This window comes from Plectropomus leopardus, chromosome 15 (assembly GCF_026936395.1).
Source record: "Plectropomus leopardus strain MGB_pleo_1.0 chromosome 15, ASM2693639v1, whole genome shotgun sequence".
Classification (NCBI taxonomy): Eukaryota; Metazoa; Chordata; class Actinopteri; order Perciformes; family Serranidae; genus Plectropomus; species Plectropomus leopardus.
This window is the reverse complement of record NC_142190.1, coordinates 11,732,698-11,759,859: the sequence shown is the minus strand read 5'-3', so window position 1 is coordinate 11,759,859 and position 27,162 is coordinate 11,732,698. Positions and strand designations below refer to the sequence as shown.

Sequence of the window (27,162 nt, the reverse complement as noted above, 5' to 3'; positions counted from 1 at the left end):
CCAGGTCATGTCCTTTTTAAATGTTTTTTAGTTTGTTTTGTTTACTAATTTTGAGGTGATTTTCTTATACTTTTTCCTTATTTTTTGTCAATATTTGGATGATTTCTTTTTCTGTTGCTCAGTGCTTTCTTTCAATGTTTTTGAAAGAAATCAAATCAGTTTGCTTCGGTTTCAAAGGGTTAAACAAGGCTTTCTGCAGGTTTAAGTTAAACCTCGGAAACGATTAGACTAATGGTGCTCAGGTGACCCTTTTAGGACTCCAAATAAATAAATAAACATCAAAATGATCCAAAATGTCCTCAAATTTAAACACATAAAGATCATTTGTAAAGTCGTAAGTATAAACGAGTATAGTAAAGTAGCACAGTGTGTCTGACCTGTAAAAAGTCTGCGATGGTGGCGACGTGGCTGGCACAGGCACACTTCCTGGCATCCGGCACGTCATCCCCGACCTGAGAAAAAGAAAGAGAAGGATGGAGGAAGGGGGAGAGTGGAGGAAATAGGGGAGATGGTGACCTTAAAAAAAAAGAAATTCAACAGCAACAGAAACATAACAGACAGCAGCAAAGAAACATCTGCTGTGAAGTGTTACTCTCTTCCAAATAATCAGATTCATGGGGACAGTTTCCCCTTCATTCTGCTCTCAATTGGGCCTTTTGCTCAGCCGCGGTCATGTTCACTTATTGAAATGGTCTGTATTATAACAGGCTGGATGTCATTCAGCAATCACGGCTCATTCAAACCAACACAATGCAAACGCAGTAAGCAGCAATTTCAGAGAGAAAAGAAACAAGGCCTCATCTCATCTGTTAATAAAACCACTTCATCTGTGTCCGTCTGTGTGTCTGATTGAAAAAGAGAAAGCAAGAGAGTTATCTGGAGTGTATTTTGCAATATACTTGAGACTTTGTGGAATATTTTTCCACCACTGTTTAGTGTTTTTCTGTTCATTTTCTCTACATTTTGTGGGAATTTCTGGATCATTACAAGCTGGTTTGGCCCAGTGTGCAGAAGTCTGGTGCTCCCTCTGCTTTAAGTGTTGATGGCTCATTTAAACACCAAATGTCTCTCTCTCAGTCTCCATTCACTGCAATTACCGGATGTCTCTATCGCTTTCTATCATTTTGTTCCCTGGAAATTCCATTTATTTTTGAATAATATGGAACAGCAAACACATTTGGAGAGAAACATAATTCCATCCAAATTACATTTTTATCATCATAATGATGAAAGATTTTTAATGAAGTTATCTGGCAAAAAATGTGTCTGCAATACTGTAGGTTTAGTGAGAGCATTTTTTTAGTTTTCCCAACTATATTCACTCAGAGAAACAGAGGCATGGTTACATTTTTATGGTCATGTTTAGGCAACTCACACCACTTAGTTATGGTTAGGGAATAAATATCCAACTCTCAGGAACTCACACCAAAACAAACCAGAAGAATAAATGTTTGAAAATGTTGACCACTGTCACCCTGGAGCAAATAGACGCTCATATTTTTAATAAAATATTTATTGTTGTGCATTTGTAGTACTGTAACTTAAAGCATACAGGGTTGGCATGTGCAACAAAAAGTACTATTACTTGGAAAAAACAATCACTAGTGAAAATAATCTAGACAGCAATAATGTTTCCCTCAATTGGCAAAGGAAAAAAAAGTGTATATAAACTTATGTTGCTCCTCATTAAACATTATTGACTTGAGTATCTTGCTTATTTGTGTCAGATAGTGCTAATCTCTTTTTGGACATAAAAATATTTATCTGATTTGTTAAAACTGACTTCAACTGACTGCGATTTTCGGATTGCATTAGACTGTACAGGTGTACCCAATTAAGCGGACACTGAGTGTAAATCTGCAGCTCTAAACTGCTGCAGGCATGAAGAGTAACACCATCCAATCACAGAGCTGCTGAGGCTGCAGCTCTGTGATTGGGTGACAGAACCTGGTCTCGGGTCCTGCACGTAAGTGACATGGTGTGCCCTTGTTAAATAAATGGTTAAATTAAAAATGTGCTGTGACCCCTAATGACTCTGATATTCTTCTTTAATGGCTTTGAGGACATTTCAGTGTGTGTGTGTGTGTGTGTGTGTGTGTGTGCTGCTCACAGTGTTTGGCGTAGTGTGATGCTTTGCCCGTCCCCTCCCCCTCTGTGACCCGGCGACTCACCCAGTTGATGAGGATGTATCGTGGCAGAGCGGCGTTGGGCTCCTTCAGGCTGCAGAAGCCGTACATCACCCTGGCACTGTCAAAGGTCAGTGTGATCTCTGCCAGACCGCCTCCTGCACCACAGAACAAGAGGCTGCATCACGACTTACAGTAATGTTTCTGTTACACTGCTACGCTATCAGACAGAAGCTGTGCCAAGTTCAGGTTTTGAAACACGTTTACAAACTAATCAACTTATGATATAAACTGGAATGCAATTAGAGATCATATATCATGATTGTGCTACGATACACAATCCATTAATTGTGTTGTTGTTGTTTTTGAACCCGCACCTGGATCTGCACACATAGTAACTAGCAACTCAACATGGACTCTAACACCAATGACTCGGACTTCAGTTGAACTTGAGCCTTTTGACTTGAAAATACCTTCCCCCAAAATTAAAAGGTATGTTTTTAAAGTGTGCCACATATTAATTTATTCCCCTCCTTTTTCTTAACCAATTAATGCTGCTGTTATTTAGACATAAAACATGCAACAACATCACTTTATCACATTAAAAGGAAGAACCGTCTAACAGAAAATGTAAATGCAAATTTGGGAGGAGAACATTTTTCCAATATGAAATGAGGTAAATTCAACAAGAAAGTTCAGAGTGAATAATTAATAGTGCTCTTGTATATGTGATGAAAGTGCACTACTTTTTTATGATTACAGTTGCACTCATTTCAACAAATAAATGCACGTTTTGAAAAACGTTCTTGTTAACTTAATATAGCATTACTCTGTTGTTAAATTGGCATAACAGTTTGTGCAGAGTGCATTTTGACTTGTTGAGGACTTGATAACTAAAAGCTTAAGACGTGAGACTTGAGTGCAAGACTTGGATGGACTTGTGAGTCAGTGACTTGCATGATCCAATCTGTGCCTACATGAGGTCTGGGAACATTGAAACTTTGCTCACCAGCAAAAATATTTGAAGGGATTCCGAGTTATCAACATTTAAACTGATCCTGTTATTGTAGCACAATTCATTGGTCAAATACCAATAGTATGTCTTTGTTAATTAACTTAGTTTATCTACTAAATGTTGTGATAATCCTGATTTTCAGACTCAAGAATTCAAAGCAAATTGCATGCATTTATTCAGTTTATACCGTAGGTACTTGAAATCGACTTCACTATTTCCATACGAGGACTACTTTAATTTCCTACACCACTACATTAATGTGACAGCCATAAAACTTTCTGATTATTAACTTTTACTTAAGTAGTATTTTTGAATGTATGGCCTTTACTTGTAATGGAGCACTTATACATAACTATACCGCTACTTTTACTATCGTATAAGATCTGAATACTTCTTTTAGCAATGTCAGCAGATCAGCGGCGACATATTCCAGGCTGCTTGTTTTTTTCAGATTATGATGCTGTTTTCTGTATCTCAGTGTAGCTTCAGATGTCAGAGATGTCTACGCACACATTTGTAAACACCGCACATACAAACACACAAACATGACTGCAGTCTATTGGTTCAGATCTGAGGATGCAGACAGATTCCTCTGAGGTTTACAGTGCAGATGAACAAACTGCGTTTCCTCTCTGCCGCTGCTGAAATATTCACGTCTCTCTCAGGAAAAGCTGCCGACATGAAGGAAACTAAGGCCATGCTGGCAGAAGTGGCTCTTCATCATGCAGCTCTCCAGCATTAGTGATACAGACACTTCACTGTATTAGCTCCAGTTTATTCCTCTCGTGTTTTTATATTCAGGACCTCTATGTGGATGATTACATTAGACTCACAGAATAAGCTCTGGTTTTCATCAAAAGTAAATCAAAGTAAAACCACGAGACATGTCCAGGTCTTCATGTGCTACATCCCTAAAGAGACTGGTGACTGAAAAGACCAAAATCAACATTATGTTACTTTGTCTCAGTGCCTTCTTACTGCCCTTCCCTGTCTGTGGCTCTTAATAAGGCTAGAAAATACATGCTTTTTGGATAAAAAGTCAACCATGCAAACCTGCACACATAAACAACTGAATGAGAAAGTTTACTACAGCTCCCATGTGGCTTTTCAGTCAGAAACATCCAATCATAGAGTTACAAATTCTGTTATGTGCTCCACAAACAGTGAGCTGACATGAATGTTTAAAAAGCTGCTAAAACATTTTCAAGTTTAAAATCAGTTCACTTTCAGATTGTGGGCCAGTTTTGGATGACAACAACAACCCAGTCATCATAATAAATGTTGTACATTATTATGTAGCGGATACACTGAAACATAACACTTCAGCTATGCTGTGGTAATGTTTAGGCACAAAAAGCACTTCATCATGGTTAAAATAGATCCTGTTTGACTTAAAATACATAGTTTTGGGGGCACAATCGCAGCTGTAAATGTTGTGGTTTCTTCCAAAAAAAAAAAAAAATTTTGGTAGCACAATCAACATTTTAAATGTTGCGGTGTCTTGCTTAAATCACAGAATTTTGGCACAATCAATGCTGTAAACGGAACAATCTCCCACCAAAAAATACCCAGTATAATTGTACAATCACTGCTGTAAATGATGCAGTGTCTGGCTCAAAAAACAGTTTTGGTGGCACAGTCACTACTGTCAGTCGCAAAGTCTCGCTAAAAGAACACTCAATTTTAGAGGCACAATCACTGCTGGAAATTCTGCAGTGTCATACTAAAAAGACAACCAGTTTTGTTGTTTGCTGATCTGCAGTTTGGCAGCTGTCTCACCATCTAATTAGCCAGGATGTTTCTCATGTTTTTGTGATCTGCAACCAGCCACTCCTTTAAAAAATGTTTTCCCAAATGTACGTAAAAAGTAAAGTATATTAAAATGTTTTTATAACATGTTTATGACCTACTTTCCAGTATGTGCATTAATAATTAACTATATTGTGAAGGTATCTAATTACATGGACCTCCACTGGTTGTATTAATCTGTTTCTCATATCTTCATTACATACACTTTAACTGCTCAGATAAATCTCTTTATTTTTTAATTTCCTTCTGCTTTCAGAAGTTATGTAAAATCTGAGCTACTACATTAAGTATAAGAATCATGTGTTACATACATGATAAACAAGATACATTTAGCTGTAATATCACAGCCCTTACAGTGTATAATTTAATCCCCATATGTATATTTGTCAATTCACAAATGATGGAATGATATCCTTTAAAAGAGGAAGGAGAGAGACCATTATGTACTGTATGTGAGTGCATCAAATACAAAGGAGTCTAACTAAACTGTAATGATCATGCAGCGCATCATTAACTGTAGTAATAATGAATCCAGCTCTCTAATGGCTCACTAACAATCAGGAGACAAAGAACATGATCATTTTCCCCCTAAAGCAACAGCAGAACCTGCAGAGCTCATCAGAGCCACAACTGCCGGTCTGCAGCAGCAAATTACAGCCACCTCCACACATGTTAACATGCTTATAGGCAGCCATGTTCAGTAAGGCATTAAAAGAATGAGAACAGCACAGTGACACATTTGGGAGAGATTGAACTAATAGACAAAAAAGCATAAACTTACCTCCTGATGATGCCATTGTCAGATCATTGCTGTCATCCTCATATGTGTACAAGGCCCTGCAGAGAGAGAGGAAGAAAAACAAATTTTCATAAATATGATGACTTTATGTATTTCAGATATTCATTTTTGAATGTACAATATGCTGTGCAATGTACACGTAACAGTAAAGAATTTTTTTCTTTTTTCTAAGTCTTCCAAATTTCAATAAAGCTGAAACAATCACCCAAACAGTTAATCTGCAGGTATTTTGATAATCAGTTCATAATGTAAGGGAGTTTTCGAACAACAAGACAGGTCTATGAGACTGAATCTACACACAGCAGTCCTTGGAGCTCAATGTTAGACGTTCAAATGTACAAAATACAAAGTTCACATGGAGCCGACCGAAATGTAATTATTTTTGCAGGTATCTGATCATTAACAAAACTATCTGACATGTTAATAATTTGACCTGATGGTGGGTCTGAGAATCACCAAAGTCAGAGGGATTCATCCTCTAAACACCATACATGCTGTACAGAATTTTTTGTATTCGGACAAAACTTTGGTTTATAAAGAAATAAACAATAGGGGGGTCATAACATCCAACATGATTGAAATATCTGCTGTAATGGATTGATTATATATTTTTGGAGGTGGACCATCATTAGCAGTGCTTTTTGAAAATCTATATTATTATTTGCACCTCACTTTCTGAGTGTAGAGCGTACTCTGGGCACAGATGAAGCAGCAGAGCACCAGGTGCAGTGAAGCTGAAACTTAACCATTCATTTTGCTGGGTCTAAACTTTTACTCGCCCCTGCAGCAGCTGCTCACCTCATCTACTGATCTGATCCTCTCTCATAGGATCGATAGATCATCCACCCATTGACTCACCCAACTCCACAAACTGCTGCTGAGGACCCACGTTCATGGACCCCAAAAACATCCACGTTCAGAGAGGGGACACAGAATAATAAAATAAAGGGACACAAACAAGCTACCACCACATATAGATTTAAATTCTGCGTGAAAAACTAAGCAAACAATAATTAAGTTTTAAAAAGGTCGACCTGCTGGTGGCCCCAAAGGAAAAGTTGTGAGTGCACCAAAGTCAGTAGAATTCATCTTTAGGGAACGATAAACGTCTGTGCAAAATATATAGATTGTCATATATAATATGACAATCTGTCTGATAGCTACTGAGATACTCCAGTCTGGACAAAAAGTGTGGACCAACAGACTGACATTGCATCCATAAAGCCGTGCCAGAATCCCAACATGCTAACGTGCCAAACTAAGATGGTGATCATGTTAAACATTACACCTGTTAAACATCAGCATGTTAGCATTGACAGTGTGAGTATGTAAGCATGCCGATATTAGCATTTAGCTTTGGGCACTGCTCTGCCTGAGTAGTCTCACAGAAACACTTGCATGACTGTAGACTCTTAGCTTTGTTTTCAAAGCACATAACATTTATTTTGAAGACACTTTTGCCCAAAGCAACTTACACTGAGTGCATTCAGCACTACTTTATGTGCACAAGAGGCAGAAGTTATCAAAGTTTGTAAGTGCATCCCTCTCAGTGCGACAGAACAAGAGCTTAGAAGTGCTTTCCCATTTTGAAAACCCATTTTCTATATATCAGCACTCTCATTTCCTCTGGTGAATTTCCTCATGTTAGCAGCATTTCAGGCTGATCTTGGTTCTGTTAGTCGTCTGTTAACACTGCAGTGCTACACGACGCAACCATGCAACTCTCTTTGCTGCAATCACATACCAAGTGATTAACATCAGATAAAAACCAGCAGCTTCCTGATCAGGACGGCTGAGAAAAGTGTGAGCAGTCGACAGAACAAGTGACTCCTTTTGTCACCAGACACAAGTGTTACAAACCTCTTTAGGATGACCGATAGAGCTGCTTTATCTGCTCAAGTGTGTGTGTGTGTGTAAAGCAGATTACTTGGTTTGATTAATGACTGTGAGAACTCCTGTTGGTCTCTGCCTGGATTAAAAAGACACACACATCCTAACACAGTTTCGTACCACTGAGGACATTCATTGACATAATACAAACCGTTGTTGTCCCTCAGCCTCAATCTAAAACTAATTCAAATGCTAGAACCAAGACACAATGTCCTTCTGGTCTAAAACTTTGGTCCTTCCAAATATAAAAGTACAAAACCAAACTCTCACACTGTATCAACTGTTCTCTCTCAGTTTGACCTCGGTTGCTCTTTCCACTAAAGTCTTTTTTCCGGCACAACAGATGCAATTACATCCACAGCATTATATAAAATAATTTATATGCATGCCACGCACATCCTCATGCATTCACACACACACCCACTTATGACCTCTTTGGCTGAGGTTAAATAGTTAAATAAAGGTGGCAGACATCACAGTTTAGTCAACAACTCCAGTTAAAACAGTTTGACCTCCTGTTATAACTCTGCTGAAAAATCCATTCACCTGCAGGTCAGAATGAACTCTTGACAACAAAAGAAGTCTGCAGCGAAACCACCTATATAAATGATTCTTACATCTTTACTACTAGCAAGGTAAAATGTAAAGTGTATCCTGAGGGTTGTTACCAACATCTAAAGAATCCATCATCTGCACAGACTCAGCAGACTGAGATCCACATTGTCAGACTTCACTAAAATTGACAGAGTTTCTGTCTGTCCTTGGATTTTCTCAACGACCGTTCATCCAATTGACCTCACACTTGGTGGGTGTATAACTGAAGACCCAAGGAGATGAACTATTGAGTGCGAGCTCTTCAGATCTATGGGGAATATTTCATAGTAGTGCACTATGTACACAGTGTGGGTTCTGGGACGCAGCTATGTCATGGCAGCTGTAGCTATAGGTTTACTTTATCTTAGATTATTTTGTTTCATTTTTAAATCTTATTCATCAGTTCTCTTAAAAAACAACCCTGACCTTAACAAAAAGATAATCCAAAATGTTCTGCACAATTTTATACACATTTTGCATCCAAAAAATATTGAGATTATTTACTTTTTTAAAAAGCAAACATTACCAAAACATAAAGACACTTCATTACAAATAAAGGTACAGAAACATCGACAACAAAATGTACTGAAAGTATCACAGCTAAAAGAAGTCATGCATAATTATGTTAGTAATAGGTTTGATATTTTACTGGATCATTATTATTATTATTGATGACTTACCTAATTAAGTGCTGGTCAAGGTGAAGCTACTGTAATTGCAACTGCAACTCTTGGGTTGTGTATCTGATAACAATGAATGACTTTTTACAAAAAATCTGAAAAGAAGCTGGTTGCTGAAGCTGTCATAGAGGAGAATAACTGCAGTTTTTCCCTATGAAATATAGTGGAGTACAAGTAGCATAAATGGAGATACTCAAGTAAAGTACAAGTGCTGCAACATTGCATTCAAGTAAGTAACTTGAGTAAATGTATTTATCTGGCGGTATCTTTCTATGCCTTTGATACAATATTTTGACACACAGCATATGTTTCAATGATGATGATGACTGTCATGGTGGATCAGGTGGATTTAAACATGTTGGTGCTTCCAGCTATTGCACACTGGACCCGCATTATTTAATTAAATGTCGACCGACTTTCCATCAAATCAGGAGAAGTTATGGAAACCAACAGAAAGCGACGGCGATTAAAATTGATTTTCCTACATATTAAATGCATGCTGGGATTGAGGTTAGAGAAATTACCCTTTAATCTATCAGGGTTTAAACTGGAGATTATAAACTGCAGAGCAATGCACTGTAGATTACTAAAGATTATATTTTTCAAAAACTGCAATAGAAAACTCTTCATCAAATTCTCAATCAGCACAAAAGCTCTGAGCTGCTGCCACCGATTGCATACATTTATATTTCTTTTGTGTGTTTTTTTGCTTGAGTGCACTATATGTTTTGTTACTAGACTATCTTCATCAAATAAACTACTATAAAATCTAACAAGAGGAGGGGAATTTATAATATTCTTATTAACTATCTTCACACTTCATTTAGCTCAAGAAATGAATGTTTCCCAAGTCAGCCTCAACAAGCTCCCCATGCTGTATATCTGCAAAAATGCCATTTCCTCAAATAAAATGGTTCCTGTTCTTGACTCTTTTTTGGTTACAGTAATGACACAGGGAACTCTGTAGAGTTTACAATTAAAATACAGAATTAGTCTGTTAGTCTAAACTGAACTGAACTTTACAGTGACACAAAACCCAGAAATCTATCTTACTGTTCTATTTCATGTGAACAAAAAAATATGGAAAATTAACAGATATATGTTGCAGTGATATTGGGATGTTAATCATTTAAAACCTGTAGCAACATCAATTAATGTTAATGATCAGATACCTGCAACAGCATCAGTTTTCTTGTGCTGGGTTCAGACACTTTCCCAAGTGTTTTAACCTTTGAAACTTGAACAACTTGGTTTGCTTTCATTTGAGAAAACAGGAAAGGAGGCAACGGGCAAATTGACAAGAACTGTTCCACAAATTGCAAGAAATTAGTAGATTTGGAAAATTATTTCTACAGAAGCTGGGAAAATGTTTACAAAACTATATTTCTAATTATTATTATTATACAGTTGAAATATTTGAAAGAATTATATTGTTTTAAACACTTCTTTTCAGGTAATTTCCTTGTCATTTTATTTTATATTATTTTTTATTTTTCCCTCCTTATTTCAGGTAATTTTCTTGTACCTTTTCCATTTTTTTAAACCAATTCTGGAGTAATTTCTTCCTAAATTGCTCATTTCCTTGTTTGTGTTTTTGAAAGACACCACACTAATTTGTCTTAAAGGATTTAAATAGCTTAATATGATAGAATTACGAGGCTTATTGTTTCTAAAGGCAGTTTGTAAAGGAGGATTTTTCCACAGCTGCATGCACAGTTGTAGATGTCCATGTGTCTCTGTGTGGTGTGGCGGGTATTACCAGTTACCTCAGTCCAGATGACCTCATGCTGTTTCAGCCTGAAGCTTTAGTCTGGCCAACGTCTGACTTTCTGCTGACCTCATCTCCCCTCCCTCCATCATGTCTGTTTCTGCCGAGTCACTCTCTGCATCCAAAATCTTTTTTCACTCTCTCTTTCTCTCTCTCTGCTCTGTGTATTTCATCACCAAAATCTCATCTTCTACAATCAGCTCCATTTATCCATCCTCTTTTTCACTGTCAGTCTGATCATTTTCGCCTCAGGCAGCTGTTATTAGCAAAAAATGATGTAAAAACCTGCTGTTCACTATCTGCTCAGCACCAAAGTGGAGCTTTTAGTAGCTTACGAATCAGACATTTTTCTCAGGAGTTGAAAGAGAGTGAATATTGGACTTACATTCACCCAAAACAGGATTCCAAATGAATGATAATGTTGCTCCATAACTGCTGGCTATGTAAAAACAGTTGTTTAAAACATGACACAGCTTGTCCCCCAAATGGCCAAAAATAAAACATAAAAAAATCAATGGAAGTCCACAGGAAGGTTTGATTTAACCTGGAGCTAAACCAAACTGACAGCATTTAATCTTTATACTTAACTGTGAACTACTATCTGAAACCATGGTTATCTCATCAACTGGACGGCTAGCCAGCTCTGAAATCTCCTAAGAGGTCAGAAAATCTCCAAAGTAATTGTTATTTTGAGAAGTCGACAACATATTCAAAGTGTAAATCAAAACAAAATCCACAGTAAAATTGGCTACACATTCACAGCATGTAAATTATGACTGTGAGTTTCAGTGGGGTCTGCTATAAACTCAGATTTATGCAAAATGCATGATGGGATACCTTACTACCCCCAAAGTCAGCTCAAAAGGACATTTTGGATGGTACTTGTTTATATGCAGAATTTAAATTGGAGCAGCGCTAGAGCCACAATTGATAAAGTCAATGAGAACAGACAAGAACGCAGACTCAGTCACATCATGTTCATCCAAAATGAATGTATCTCCTGAGGACACTGTGGTTTGAGTATCACTCACTGAAAAAATATTCAGGTCTATGCTGATGACAGTGACTACTATTACTACTACTACTACTACTGTAGTGACAGTTGTAGTAATAAGCAGCATCACAACAAACCAGTAGGCAAGCAAATTCCCGGAGGCAGGGCAGGAAGGGTAAGGCTGAAGGGTGGATTATAGACGAAAAACAAAGAGAGCATAAGTCAAGAAATAAAAGGATTAGAGATAATAAAGACAACAGGGTGCAAAAAGGATGGATGCGAAAGAAAAAGAGGAAGCGTTTAAGATTCAGTGAGAAAGCAAAAGAGAGAGAGAGAGAGAGAGAGAGAGAGCATGTATCTCACTCGCTCACTCAATGCTCTATAAATAATTCTCTTTAAAGCAGACAGCTGTTTATTATTCATATAAAGCCCTCATGACCTAGAAACAGCTCTGTGTGTGTGTGTGTGTGTTTGTATGTGTGTGTCTGTGTGTGTGTGTGTGTGTGTGTGTGTGTGTGTGTGTGTGTGTGTGTGTGTGTGTGTGTGTGTGTGTGTGTTTGTCTGTGTGTGTGTCTGTGTGTGTGTGTGTGTGTGTGTGTGTGTGTGTGTGCACGGACAGCTGGGTGTAAGAGGAGGAAGAGAGGAAGGAAGACGAGAGGTGAATAAAAGAGGAAAAAATACAAGCAAAAAGGAGAAGGGGGAAGAGAAGGCGGGTAGAATAAGATGATGAGAAGAGGAAAAGGAGGATGAAGGGAGGGAAGGAGATGTTGGAGTGAGGAAGGCACAAAAGGAAAGCGAGAGGAAAGGAGAGGAAAAGAGAAAATAAGATAAGGGGAGGACAGCAAAGGAAAAAAGGAAATAAGAGGCAGGGAGGTTAAAAGTAGAGAGGATGAGTAGGAGGAAGAGGAGGAGGAGGAGAGAGAGAGAAAGAACAAACAGCCAACAGCAGGATAAAAGATTAGAGGAATAATGAGGGATCAACAAGGACTCTATTAATCAACTGATCACAAGGTAGAGGTCATAATCAATGAGTTCTAATCTTTCTATTTAGACAAAAATTATACAAAAAAAAAAACATATTTGCATACATACTGTTTTAGTGTGAGAGAAAAGACAACATAAAACTACATTTCGAACTAATTTGACTTTGAACACAACTCACATACAGTCATTAACTAACCACCTCATTTGAGTGACAACCAAATGACACTATCAGACAGCAGCATTTTACAGAACAAAACCAAAACTGAATCAGTGGTTTCATTAAATGCAACCAAAATGATATCATATTTATGTTTAAGTTACAAAGCCACCTTTAGGATGTTGTAATTATGACTCTTGTTCAAAAAATGTTATAAAGACTAGGGCGCACCATATCATCAGCCGAAGAACACTTAGTCGACTGAGACGGTTTCAAGTTGAGCAGTCTTTTTTTGTTTTTGGGTTTTGTTTTGTGAGCACTCTTGATTTTTATGCTATTGTTTGGTACAGGGAGCTGCATACATGCAGGCAGCGGTGCGGTGGAGGAGAGCGAAGAGACCCTCTGCTTAGTAGTGGTGAATTAACAGCTCACAGCAAGTTAATATGATGTAGTCTTTGGCTTTTGTTTGATATCTACTGTCAGCAAAAAAAGTCAAATCCGTCGTTAGTGCGGTTAGCTTATTTACTATACTACATGAATGCCGCTGTCACAATGAACGACAGGCTGAGCCTCCAAAAGTTTTGTTTGGATTTCCATGAGCCCACAAATGGATACAAGACAATCGAATAATGCTGCACTAACATTTTAAGAAAGCTTGTCGGACATTTTATAACCTTTTTTGTGGTATTTAGTTGGTCTCTGTCGAAGACTGTTTGCACGGATATGCTTCAATTTTTCGTGTGCTCCATTCTCCTTAATACCACTTGATAGAAACCTTTTTCTGGGACCAGAAAAAGCCTTGAACAATATACAATTGTTGTTTTCAGGTGAACTATTCCTTTAATTTTGAGTATCAAATTAAGTGTATGAAGGATGTGCTGGTAATTGGATTGGCCGAAAAAAAGGTTCATTTCCTGTTTCCACAATGACAAACATCCCCAACCTTAACAAAGTGGTCATTTTGACCCAAATACATGATCTTTCCCTAAACCAAATAGGGTTGTTGCTGTGCCTAAACTGATTTATTTTCCAGCAGTAATTTGTAACAATTTTGGAAGTCACAGAAAGATTATGTCAACACACAAACAACACTTATCTCACTTTTTGACATCTACAGCATCACATTCAAAATGCTTTATCACAATACTTAACCTCATGGTGTGGCAATCATGACTGCTTCTTCAGTGCAGCTTGTTAGTTTTCTCTATTTCACGTTAGCGAGTGGAATTTTGTACAGTGTGAATTTTGAATTTGAACAGACCATTACAGATCAGCTATTGCATTTTTCCTCATGTTCAAACAGAAGCTCAAATTTCAAATTATAAGTGGGAGTTCTGAAACACACACACACACACACACACACACACAGTGCATATATCTCTATATGCAGGTCCCAGGGGTTCATTGAATAGCTCAATGAGTATAAAAATGATGTGAGTCATAAGCTGTGGCCTTCATAGTTGAACCAACTAAACATCTATGAGAAAATATTATATGTGGCCTATATATAATGTACGTGTGTGTGTGTGTGTGTGTGTGTGCGTGCGTGTGCCCACGCTGCCTTTGATGTGCAGAAGAATCACAGTAGTGCTTTTAACTGGAGGCGGCACAACCGCTTTCCTCTCTAATCTGCTCTTTACTGTAGGAGGCTCTCTCTCTGTGTGTGTGTGTGTGTGTGTGTGTGTGTGTGTGTGTGTGTGTGTGTGTGTGTGTGTGTGTAGGTGAACTAACAGTGACTTTCCTATAACTGATTTTATTGCCTTTTTCTGGGTAGCTGTCGTTAACTGGTGCTACAAGGATGTTACCTGATGTTAACATTTATTGTTAAACTGCAGCAGCACTAACATACAGGCCTGAGAGTGATGAAGAAAAGATCAGGGAGGGAATTTTAAATTACATAATTGCTGCAACGTTCAGAAATAAAGAGACAATTTTGTGTCATTAAATGTGTTGTCTGTCTGGATTTAATCAGGATCGTAGTAGTCGGGCTTAACTCATCTCAGCAGAAATAAACAAATTAACCTGGTGTTGTATCTTCAAATGGACCTTAATTTTTTGAATAATTGTTTCAAACTTTCTGTCTCTTCCTCCTCCGCCTTTTCTTTTTGCTACAGTCTACAACAAAACATAAATCATATTTGATACCACTGCACACAATGCAGCACAACACATGAAGCAGACTTTTCATCCCTCCCGGTCCATTAAAACAACAGGAGTCTCAACAGGAAGAAGCTACAGTACAGAGCCAGAGTTATTTTAAGCTGAAAGCTGATCCGCTCTATGTCAGACTTAAAAATCACAAATAATCGGGACCAAGACACAACTACAGTAACAGAGCTAATTTTAAAAACATTTCGCAAGATGGATAAACAGAATCAGGGAGGAAGAACTGTGGTGACACGTTGAATCTCACTTACAGGAACAGGATGGCTCGGTACTGAATAAACACCACTGTGACACAGTCTCAACAAACACAGGACAGTGTAAACTTTGCGAATCTGTTCTTTTTGAACAACAGGACTTGACTTCAGAAACATGTTGTTTTAGAAACACAAATATGCCCAACATGGATTCAAGAGCCAAAAACCGCCAGGTCTGAGCAGTAAAAGGAAAGGAGTTTGGATGAATGAGAGGATTTTGAACAGGTATGTGCATAAAAAAAGACAGACTTAAACTATATGGTTAGATGAAAAGTTGCAATGATGCCTTCAGCTGTTCTGAAGGAACAAAGCTGCATCAGATTTGTTTGTTATTATGTCCACCTCCTGTATGAAGGATCAGCATGGTGGTGCATGGCACAGGCTTTCAAATAAAAAAGAGGCTGCCAAGACAAACCACCCCCAAACACCGTGGGGAGTGTCACCATGGCAACCGGGCAGCATCCCCCCATCGTTATCTCGGCAACAGCAGTTTTTGACCTGAGGGGCGCCACGATGTAAAGATAGTGACAGTGGGAAAGAGGAGGGTGTAGGACAGCTGAAGGGCAAACCAGACACACACATACCAGGTGAGCACACAGCATGCAGTGTCTGTGTGTGTGTGTGTGTGTGTGTGTGTGTGTGTGTGTGTGTGTGTGTGTAACTTTGTTGGATGATGCTTCAGCTGAACTCACCTAAAAAGTTCAAAAAGGATGCAGACCTGACACTGAGCAGGCAATAAAAAAAATGCTGCAATAACTGAATATCATCAAACAGAGTATGTTAAGCCCAGGGCCATTAAGCTGCAATAACTCCAGATATAAGATATAGAATTAAACTATAATTTTCTTCTGTCTTCTGAGGCAGCTGATGATCCTATGTTGCTAATAGAGACTGCAGATGGTGCCGCTGATGTTGGGGAGGTCATATCTTTTGGCTGGTGGTATCCACAGAGTACTTAGTTTGGAGCAGGTTTCATTATTAGTGCCTATATTGCAATTTCAGTATTATATGTATATTGATTTCTGAAATATAAACATGCTTTTCTTAACTAAAGCCATGCTGCTTGTGACCTAAAAGGGTAATAAAAGGAGCACAATGCCAAAAAATCAAGACCCTATAAAACTTTTGTCATAAGCTAAGGGACTAACATAGTTCTTCAAAGCTCGTTTTTAAATAGAGACTGTGATTTTGGAGGTTTTTATTTTGAAGATGGTAAATGGACTTTCACCATGGATGTATAAAGAGAACTAGATACAGTGCTGGAGGCAAACCCTGGTTCATTCCTATGAAAGTTGCTCAGTGCCACATGAGGCCAATAAGTTCGATCTTTGTGTTATGAAGGTATCCAGAACTTCAGCATTATGGGGCCCTTGAACAAGGGCACTAAAGACTTACTGTCATCAAGCACATCTAAGCATTGCCAAGCAGCAAACTTCTGTGTTCAGCTAACTTAAATAGTGACAAAATAATTTAAAAGTGCAGCTCTTCCAGTCTTTTCAAGTATTATCAGACTGGCAAAATATACTTTTGCTAGTGGAGTGAGTAATTTGCAGGTGTTTTGACGCTTGAAAAATTTATCCACTGATTTACAGATGTCTCTTTCACAATGTAAGTCAATAGACGAAAGTCTTTATGGGGCCCCACGGCATCACATGATGGACTGGGACAAGGTACCACCAGCTACTTAACTAAGCATTCATACACACTCACACACTGATAGCACAGCCATCTGAACCATATTGGGTTCAGTATCTTGCCCAAAGATACTTCGATATTTAGAGGAGTCCTTGATCGATTAATTTCATCAGCAAAAGGGGGAGCTTTGAAGATAAGGTCGTGTAATGAAATAACAAAAATGAATAACTAGCACTGAGTCTATTTTTGACTCAAGGAACACTTGCAGGGTTTTTAAAATGAGAGCTGAAAAGCTCTCATTTTAAGGATGTAGATTTAACCATCTTAATAACATTAAACTACTATGAAAGTCTCGGTAATATGTTTATTAAATCAGTTTTACAGGCTAAAGCTCCAAGCAAGTAAGAATCGCACCAGTTGCCATGACAACCCGATGAAAATAAGTAGCATTGAGAGTACCACAGTCTAAGCACAGAACAAGGCAATAAAGCTGCCAGAGCTAAAGGTTCGAAATGGAAAGCATCTACACTATTCGTTCTACTTTCAGGCCTCTTGGACACGCGTCACCAGCCGACTGATGTTATGAATCCTGCCAGAAAGCTCTTAGCTGCTCCGAGCCGCTGCTGTCAGCCCTCTTACTGACTCAGTGAAGACAAAACACAAGAGAGACAAGCAGACTGCAGAGGCTCATTTAGAAAAAGAAAAGGCAGATTAAGTGGAGTCAGCAGTTAACTATGCGACTGAGAGACATTACCAGAGTGAATGAAAGAGAGGAAAAGCTTACTGCTGGTCGTCTCATCAACCAACCAATAAACTGAAATGTTTCCATATCAGGAGATGTCTCTAATAATTAAAACACATGCAATAAAAATGGTGCATTAAGTTTCCCTTTGTGTTATTACAGAACGTTCTCTGCATAGAAGAGACAGGGTTTTCAATTTATTTAATGCATCAAACTGCATCAAGTAGCATAAATGAGGGCAAAGTGTGAAAATAGACTCAAGAACAGACACAACTAGTGTAGCATTGTTTCTGTCTGTTATTTGTCGAATTTAAAAAGTGAAGCCCGCTTTGTTCCCCCCAAAAAATCCAATATTTATCCACTGGTTTTGAGAGTTATGGATCCCTCTTGGGGTTTTTAATAGCCAGAGGGAAAAGAAAAATATGTGCAGTTGAAGAGATACGCAGAACAGAGAGACTGTAAATACAGACAAAGAGCTGTGAAGACAAAAGCACGCAGACAGAGAGCATTGTGGGACAGGACAGAGAGAACTGGGGGGGGGGGTGATTAAGTATGCTGGCAATGACTGTTATTCCTGTGGTCGGATAACGTTGCGTGATTTATTGAGCGAGAAACCTACAATGGTGACTTAATGCGAAAGAAATGAGGCAGACAGACATGAGGACGGAGAATTATGGGTAATGTTTCAGGGGGGAGTGAAACAGGGCATTAGGGAACAGCCGTGACTCCTGTTCCTGTCAGTCTGGGAATGCACAAATCTGCACGCCGATCTGATGAGTAAGACACGAGTGTGGAAGGCAAAGATGGGGAAAACAAGACCAGTAATCTGTGGCCATGCTAGCGCCACCACAAGGTCAGAATGCTTATTACAGAACAGAAAACAAAAGTGTTGGAGGGAGAAAAACTGAAGTAAAGAAGTATTTTACCAATATAAAGAGAGTCCTTACATAAAACTAGGCCATCTTTGCTGTAGAAAGATACAAAAACTTTGGAAATTGGTGCTACATAACCAGAAAAAAGAAAAAGGATGCTTTGCTCAAGAGGTAGAAAACCTACAACTACCATAATGCATCACACCTTATGTTCCCACTGGTGGGTGACGTAATGTGAACTGGTCAAACTGGGACAATGGCAGCCAGCGATTTCATATTACAGTTAAAGGGTAAGCTTAAACATGTTTCTGAAAATATCTGAGGCAAGAAATATACAACTCAGTAACAGATTCTTGGTTTATTTGATCAGTACTGTTTAGTTTTACCGTTCGATCTCCATTTATTTGGCCTCTGTTTTTATTGTGCAGGAACTAGCCACCCTCTTCCTGTTCCAAAACTCTCACTATTACAGCTGGACATAACATTTAAATATGTTTCTGGAAATATTTTAGGAAAGAAATAAGCAATGCACTTACATAATCTGGATTTATATTTGTTCAGTACTGCCTAGTTGTATCGTTCAATTGGATCCAAGGTTGAGAGAAAGAGAGTTTGTTTTTCTGAATTATATTTAAACATAACTATGATGAGAAACTGTTTTACAACCTGCAGTAAATGCAAATAATTTATAAAATGCTAACACTGGATATGCTAACATTAAGTATTTAAGGTTTAGCATCATGGACTGTCAACATGCATATATAACATCACAATATTGACAACATTTCCCATAGAAGTCAACTTCAGTATGAATTCAATCATTAACCGAAGGGCTGGACAAGTGGAAACTTAGTAAAGATCAAATAATCACCAAAGTCATTACAATTCATCCTCATGAATATCTGAATGTTTAATCTGCAGCTATACAACAGCCACAGTGCTCCCCTAAAATTCCCAGAATAAAAGAAGATATGAGCTAACATTATTACAAACACTGAAAGGACAGAGAAAGGAGAAAACAAGTGAAAGAATTTAAAAATAACAGAGAGGGGCGTATCTCTTCACAGCAAGTCAAGAGGAGAAAATAAGGACAAAAGGATGACTTGAACATGAGTATCTGTCTGAGCCCGCATTAAATTATAATGAGGGGAAGAAGAAAGCTCTAGTAATGGCTTCCCTTGAGTATATCATGGTTGCACTGGTGTGTGGTGCAGAGAGAGGTGGAGAGGTTGAAGGGAGGGTGAAAATGAAGACAATATTACAGCCATTTATAATATGAGATAAGAACATTTGTCATGTAGCTTCATTTAAAATCTAAAAAATAATCCAAACTACTCTAGACTTTGCAGTTCCACTTAAAATTTGGTCATGGTTGATGTTCTGTAGCTGTATATATTCTGAAACTTTATCATTCATGAAGTACAATAATGGTAAGAAGGGGGACGGTGTCCCTCCTCGCCCCCCCTTAAACTATCTAGTGCATATAAGCACACAAACATGACGACACTGTTAATTTCTGCTCTCTGTGAGGTTGTGCAGCGGTCACATATCAAACAGAATCAACGTTAGCAGTTTGACACACAGGCTTTTACCCGGCAGCAGAGAGACAGGGGGTGGTTCAAAAGCACTTTAGACAAATCTACACACTAGTCTGAAAACACACATGGGCTAAATTCTGAAACAATCTTCCTAAATGAAAATAATGTATATAATTCAAGAGAATTTTTATCATCTGCAGAAGTAACACTTTTATTTTATATTACACTGAAAGGAGTTCTTCTTTTGAATACATATAGCATATATTTGCATTTGAAAATAAAACTGTAGTGTGTATGTGTTGCAGCCTGTGGACTGAGCCTAAAACTGTACTTGTTTAATGTCAGGAAAGAGGGCAAAGCAAGTTTTTTTTCAAAAACCAGGTCCCTCAGTGCTGAAGTCAAAGTGCAGCAGACACATGAAATAAGAGCAACTTCATATCTGCATCTCACAGAGCAGATGTTCTCTATACAGTTTACAGACATCTAAAAAGTAATTTCTGCTGCAGATGTCTCCCATCGCACATCCCTGCCACCATCCTACATCAGCTCATGGCTAATAATGAGCTCACCAGATGGAAAATTATCTTGCCAAACCAGTAGCTGCTGATGCAGCAAAATCACAGAGGGAACATTTTCCATCAATACTTAAGAATTTGGTGAGCAAACCATCAGGCTTACCGCTCGCCTAACTGTCTGTCTGCTTGTTTGGCAGTGGGTTCTTTGTAGTGTTGAGATTGGGAAAAGGCTGACTTGCATTGGATTCTTAAAAATGAATACTGCCTAACTCAGCAATTGTTTTGTGTTGTTTGAACAAACAGAAAGAACTTGAACAATAGCAGCACTTTCCTACAGCCCTGAGAGATGGCACATAAATGAAAAGGTTTGTCAATACAAGAATTAGGATTTCTGAAAATACTAATCTGAAACTAAAATGAGTCACACATCGTCACTGCCAAACTCTCCACTGGGTTACAGTGATGAAAACTTAAAGACTGGAAATACAAAACAAAACTTGTTATGAACTAACAAAAGATTATGGCTACATCTTAAAAAACAGAAAAGAAAATGAGTTTCCCACAAAGGAAGTTGAAACTGAAAAGAAACAGTTTGGTTTCTGAGTTGTGGTGAAATACTTTTCTCATGACTAAACCTTAAGTTAAAATGTTTACAGACCTCCTTTCTAAGATGAAATGAAACCAGAACAAATAAAACAGAGAAGTTAGATGTAACTTTAATAAACAAAGAGACACTGGGGGGAAAAAAAGGAAATTAGCTTTGGTAGACAATAGGTTTCATTTCTCTTTGGGCCCCAGGCGGAAAGGTTTCGGTATCCTTAATACCATCCTACTTTAAGTATAAGTAGAGAAATAAGTGAGAAGAGGAATGTAGAACAAAACGTATAATTGCATCAGAAGAGAGGCCGGAACCACAACCTAGGACTCAGATTCTTAAAAATCTAACCCCCAATCCCACCTCTGACAGGTCAACATTTGGTAATAACAATTTACAGTGAATACAATAAACATTACAGTGTTTCCTCTAGGATTTTTTTCAGCAGTGGGGGCAGGCTCTCTGGGGAGCCGTGGCAGCGTAAACAAATGACACTTGACTGCAGATTTTAGTTTTATGCCCGGCATAATGCCCCTTTTTATTGAATGGTTGGCATGAAAATTGCTTTTTAAAGGCTGAATGTAAAAATACATCATGGCGTGTATATCGCTTAATGCTATCAATTAGTTTACTCACGTTAGCGACACTGAGTTGAGTTGGCACCAGGCCCAATTAACTAACCTTAGCTGGCCATCAATATTTTGCGAATGTTTATTTAACTAATAAAATCTATTATAAGTTTTCGTAAGCTAATAAGTCTACCTTTTCTCCGGTAAGTTGCACGCTATTTTCAAGCCGACACTCCTCTGAGTCTCCGACCTGATGCCTGGATGCGAGTAGCTAATTAACGTCGGCACCAATTAGTTCTGCTGGGGGGTGGGAGGGGGCGGTGGTATCTACCCCAAAGAGTAGATACGGAGCAAGATAGTTATCTGCCTCAGCACTCGCGACACCCAACGCAGTGCAGGACTGTGCTGTGATGCGGCGGTGGTGTATTTGCAATTTAAAAAAAAAAACAACCAAAAAAAAAACCCGACATTTGAAGCAGCGGCGGGTAGGATTTAGGAGTGGCGGGCCACCACTCCTAAATGAGTGTAGAGGAAACACTGCATTATATGTTTAAAAAGAGTTCTAGAATGTTCATCTGCCAGAGTGATGGTGTGCTTATCTGTTGTGGTGTGTTAAATGTTCTGGAACATTCATTTTTCAGGAGTTATAGAACTTCTGATGAACAAAGTTCTATAGTCTTCATCTATGTACATTCTGGACTACTTTCATAACAAAGTACATAGTTTTTTATCATTTCATTTACTATACTGATATTGAAGACTGATAAACACTAAATGATTTAAGGTTTCTGCAATGTTTTGAGTATTCACTTAAGAGTCCTAGAGCCTCTCCTGTAATGTTCTGGAATCTTTGGAGATTTGTAGTGTAATGTTCCAAAATATAATAGCACATTCAGTGCTAAAAAAGGATAACCCTGGAAGACAAACACAATACCATCAATCACAATACAAAGTAGTGTTTTTTTGCTCCAGAGTTGCAGAAGATTACAGAGGGGTTGTTTATCTGAGATCTGACATTTCAAGGATTTTTATCGGATACTAGAACTGTCCAGAGTTCTTTAAGATGATCATAGTTGTAAAAGTACTATATGTCAAAGAGACCAAGATATGTCTTGTCTACCAAAGAGGTCTAGAATATTTATTCTAGACAATTCTAAAATGTTGTTGTGCCAGAGAGGTCTAGAATGTTTACCTTTCGAAGATACCTAAAATATCAAGGTCAACAATGTTAATTTAAGATGTCTACTGTCCATTTGCCAGGGAGGTCTTGAATCTTTCCAAATGGTCTAAAATGTTCTGGTTTGTTTGTTGAATGTTTATTGGCCAGAGAAATTTAGATGTTCGTCAGCCACAGAAGTCTAGAAGTTGTATCTGCACTAGCAGTCAATATTTGTCAAAAAAGGTCTACAAAGGTAATGTTTGAAAGACATCTATACATTAAGCTACCAGAGACTAAAGAATTTCTATTTTCAAAAAAGGTTTTGGGATTTCATAGAGAAACATTCTAGACCTCTCTGGTAGATGACCTTTATAGAAATCTCTGGCAAACACATAGGTCTAAAATCTCACATTTTTGTGCCAAAGACATCTATAATGTCAGAGAAAAGTCAAACAAGCAAATGATGATTATCTACCAAAAGAGGTCTAAAATGTTTGTTGTCCAGATGTGTCTGTAATTCCAGACAGAAGTGCCTTTTGTTTGTCCTAGAAGTCAGCAAACGCTGCCTTTGTGCAGTGAGACAGAGCATTGCAGAAGGACAGGACAGTCACTACAGCCTCAGCTGTGGCCCAAAGTCTGTCACAGTGACTTAGTCAGCAGAGTGGTATTTTTTTCTCGTCCTGGGCCCTTAGGAAACATCACATACACACATATCACCACCCTTTCCCTGGTCCTTGCACACTCGACTCCCCTAATCAGCTCTCCAGGGACCGGAATGAGGGTTTAGGATTGTGCGTGTGTCCCAGGACTCAGAGGTCTGGTTGAACACTTACTCAGCAAGAGAGAGCAATGACAGACTTACACAACCACACAAAACACACACAAAACTCACTGTTGCTTTGACTACGTGACAGAGGCATTGCATTGTTTCCAGGGATTTCATTGAGTATTCAATGTTCATTCTTCCTCAGTCTACTAATTTTCTCCTAACCCCCAAAAAATGCTAAAGTGCCTCAGGGGGAAGTGAGGACATCGGCCTATCATTCCATAAATAGTCAAAATAACCTGACAGATGAGTTCAATTTCTCTGTTTAAGATGCAACTCAAGGTTGCGCAGTAAAAGACTTTCTGTTATTGAAGGTAAATCAATATGCACAATTAGTGCAGCAGTTAGGATGCAGGTAGCAACGCTGAGAAGATGCTCAAGGCAAACCTGTGCTGCAGAGTGACTAATGAAAAACAGTTTAAGGGATGGAGCTCACAAGAAAGATATAATAATGCTTCATTTCAGTTTAATTTAATTTTAAGACAGGATGCTGGTGGACACAGTTTTTAACTGAGGGTATAAATGGAAATTCATGTATTTCAAGTTTTGCTTTAGCAGTGTTTGTGCAATAAGAAAATGCAGAAGATATCTAGAAATCAAGTTAAAAGTTTTCCGACACATCTTTGTCAAAAGTTTGGTAAGTGTGCAATAACACCAGTTCTACTGACTGGTTATTGGCTGATTAGCTGCAGGTGTAGAGTGCTGCTTCTTCAGACAAAGGAGCACAGTTTGAACATCATGTTAAACTGTGTTAAACATGCTTAGAAATAAAATAGTAGTTTTACATTCAAGTTGTTACAGCTCCTTCTACTCCTCTGTGTGTTTTCTGTCTGTTGGTTGCTTTTTAGTGAAATATCTCGATAACTTCCAACTGGATTACCATGACATTGGGTACCTACAGGAATCAATGATTGATTTATCTTAATAGTAAGCTTCCAACCTCTCCTCTAGCATCACCAGAGGGTTACATTTTCAGTTTGTTCACTATCCTCTTTATGACCACATACCTAAAGTGCACTGGTATTGTAGCACTTCTTTGCACTGATGACAACATCTATGATATTTAACGCTATTCTGAAAAAACAAAGACTTGCTTCACATTTTTGAAATCGTTGCTCAGCAAATGCAAAATGTCCTTTTATAAAATCTCACAAATTACATTATATGTTGATCTGTGTGCCCAAGCATCGTCACACAAATGAATTTTACCGCAAACATTTGTCAACATTTTGGTGCTCACAACATGATAGACCTCTCTGATAAAGGATGCCAAAGACCTTTATAGTGTCATCACCCTCTGACTAAATATTGTTTCACCATAACTGCTGAAGATCCAAAACTTATTTTTAAAACAATGGCCACGAGTCTTGTTAGACATTTTTGATTTTAAATAAGTACCCCCATCCTTAAAGACACCAATTGGCGTACTACTATCATGTTTCTTTGATAAAAACATGTGATTAGTGAGTTAAAATTAATGTGTTCAAGCCCTAAGATCTTAATGTAGAACTTGCGAAGTTCACAGTAGAAACCAAAGTTTTAAAAGGATTGAATATATCTCTGGAAAGTATGTTTATAATCAGACTTGCAGACATATTTTCACCTGTTTTCTTACATTTACTATGCCAGTGAATAAATCCCTGAGACGTAGCACTGCATGGCAGGTCATTCCTTCCTGGACTCTCCTTGGAGGCCACAGCAGCATTCACAGCCCTGCTTTGTGTGCTGGACGGGTTACAATGGACTTCCTGAGGCTGTGGAGCCGCCGTCTCCTCTGCACCAATCAAATGTCAGCACTGACCAACACAGCGTCCAGCACAATGTTGGGTCGTTGCCATGTGAGCACTGGACGAGTGTAAACAGGAGGGAAAACAGAGAATGTTTGGACGGACCTGATGGTCTGCAAAGATAGCCCAGGCCTCAAACAAACCTGCAAGCTTTTTCTATTCAAAGACATTTTTCTCTGAACTGATGGATTAGTCTGAAACAAGTTGTTTTGCCAACTTCTTCCTTTTCTGAATCCACCACCACTTAAATACTTTTTGAGCATTTCCTTTTTTAAAGGTCCAGTGTGTAGGATAATGGGGTATATTAGCAGAATTGGAATATTATACAAAAGACCTGTGTTTGGCAGTGTAGAGTCATTGTGTTTTTGTTATTCAAGAATGACCCATTTATATCTACATAGGGAGTGGGTCCTTGTCTCAGGTGATCACCATGTTCCACCTCAGTGTTTCAACAGGAGCCCAGAAAGGCCAAATGAAACACTGGCTAAGCTCCTTCATGATGAGAGAGTAGGAAAAACATATTTTTTAATGTGATGATGCTTTATTCAGTGTTTTTACCAGTTTAAATCACCTGGCCCCTTTGTGTGGAAGAGGATGGTGCTGTGTGGAGAATTCAGCTCTTGGTAAAAACCTACTGATTTTCTATACCTTAAATTATCTGAGAAAAAAGGTGAGCACACTTAAGCAGCTGCTAGGCTAGCAGCCTACCTGCAAAGTGCCAGACTGTGTTGAAGGAACACTGACTAATAATGTGAAACTGCTTTATATAGTATATATATTCAGTTTTTCATCACCTGGTTTGTTTGTTTTGGAGAGGAAGAGACCACTGCAGAAAATTTAGCTCTGGTAAAAACCGTCTGATAAACACACTGAAAACACCGAAAGCATTTACCAAGAGAAGTTTCAGCTGGTTGCAATCTGTAATAAACTCTACTAGATGCCACTAAATCCCCCTTAATCTTACACACTGTTCCTTTAAATCATAAAGGAAGAGGCAATAACATTCCTTCTTTCCTTTAGCTGTTATGCCCTAAACAGGCTGACCAATGACCTCTTCACCAAACACCTCTTCTGTTACCTGCTGCCTTCACTTCTTTTATTAACAGCTCAAAAAAAAACAACAACTATGACACAGGATCCCTGCTGTGTTGAGGCAGGAGACTGACTGCTCGTGACCCACAGTGCAACAGCAAAATGTCAAATATCATTCCTGACATTCCTGCTGAGTTTTCCTGGTCGGTAAATGTCTTTCAGACCTCCCCCCTCTGTTTCGGTGACATCACTCATCACCGTCACTAACAAAACTGTCCTGTTTACGCAGATAAGCTTGGAAATAGTTTCCATATGGAGAAAACGGACACCATCAACATGTTCAGCTATAAAGGGTTAAGAAGGAATGAGAAGATCCAACCTCTGTGATGACGACTGTCTGGGGGATAAGTATCATGTTTTCTTTGAATGTGGGAGTGTAAACATAATGAATTATAGGGGAAGTCGTTACTGAAGTATCATTCAAACCGCCCATATGTTGAAACTATCTTAGTCATGAGGTAGAAGTGATTGCTCCTCAAACTGATCCATTTTTAGCTGAAGCAGGGTACCCCTTCAGGCTAATTAAGAAACATATTATTATCGTCATTATTATTGTAATTATTGTACTGTTGTTGCTGCGATTGTTCTTATTATTG

The 27,162-nt window shown here is 38.4% G+C and overlaps 1 protein-coding gene across 3 annotated transcripts in view; it reads right to left on the bottom strand.

Moving 5' to 3' along the window:
* The window catches only part of dbn1 (drebrin 1), a 118,744-nt gene that overhangs the window by 21,183 nt on the left and 70,399 nt on the right, over nucleotides 1–27,162 (bottom strand). For all 3 annotated transcript variants that reach the window (XM_042498772.2, XM_088088115.1, XM_042498773.2), the window contains 3 exons: nucleotides 5,732–5,787; nucleotides 2,172–2,284; nucleotides 378–452 (listed from right to left, as the gene is read on the bottom strand). In XM_042498772.2, the coding sequence (XP_042354706.1) occupies nucleotides 378–452; nucleotides 2,172–2,284; nucleotides 5,732–5,787 (244 nt within the window). The remainder of the gene's footprint in view (nucleotides 1–377; nucleotides 453–2,171; nucleotides 2,285–5,731; nucleotides 5,788–27,162) is intronic.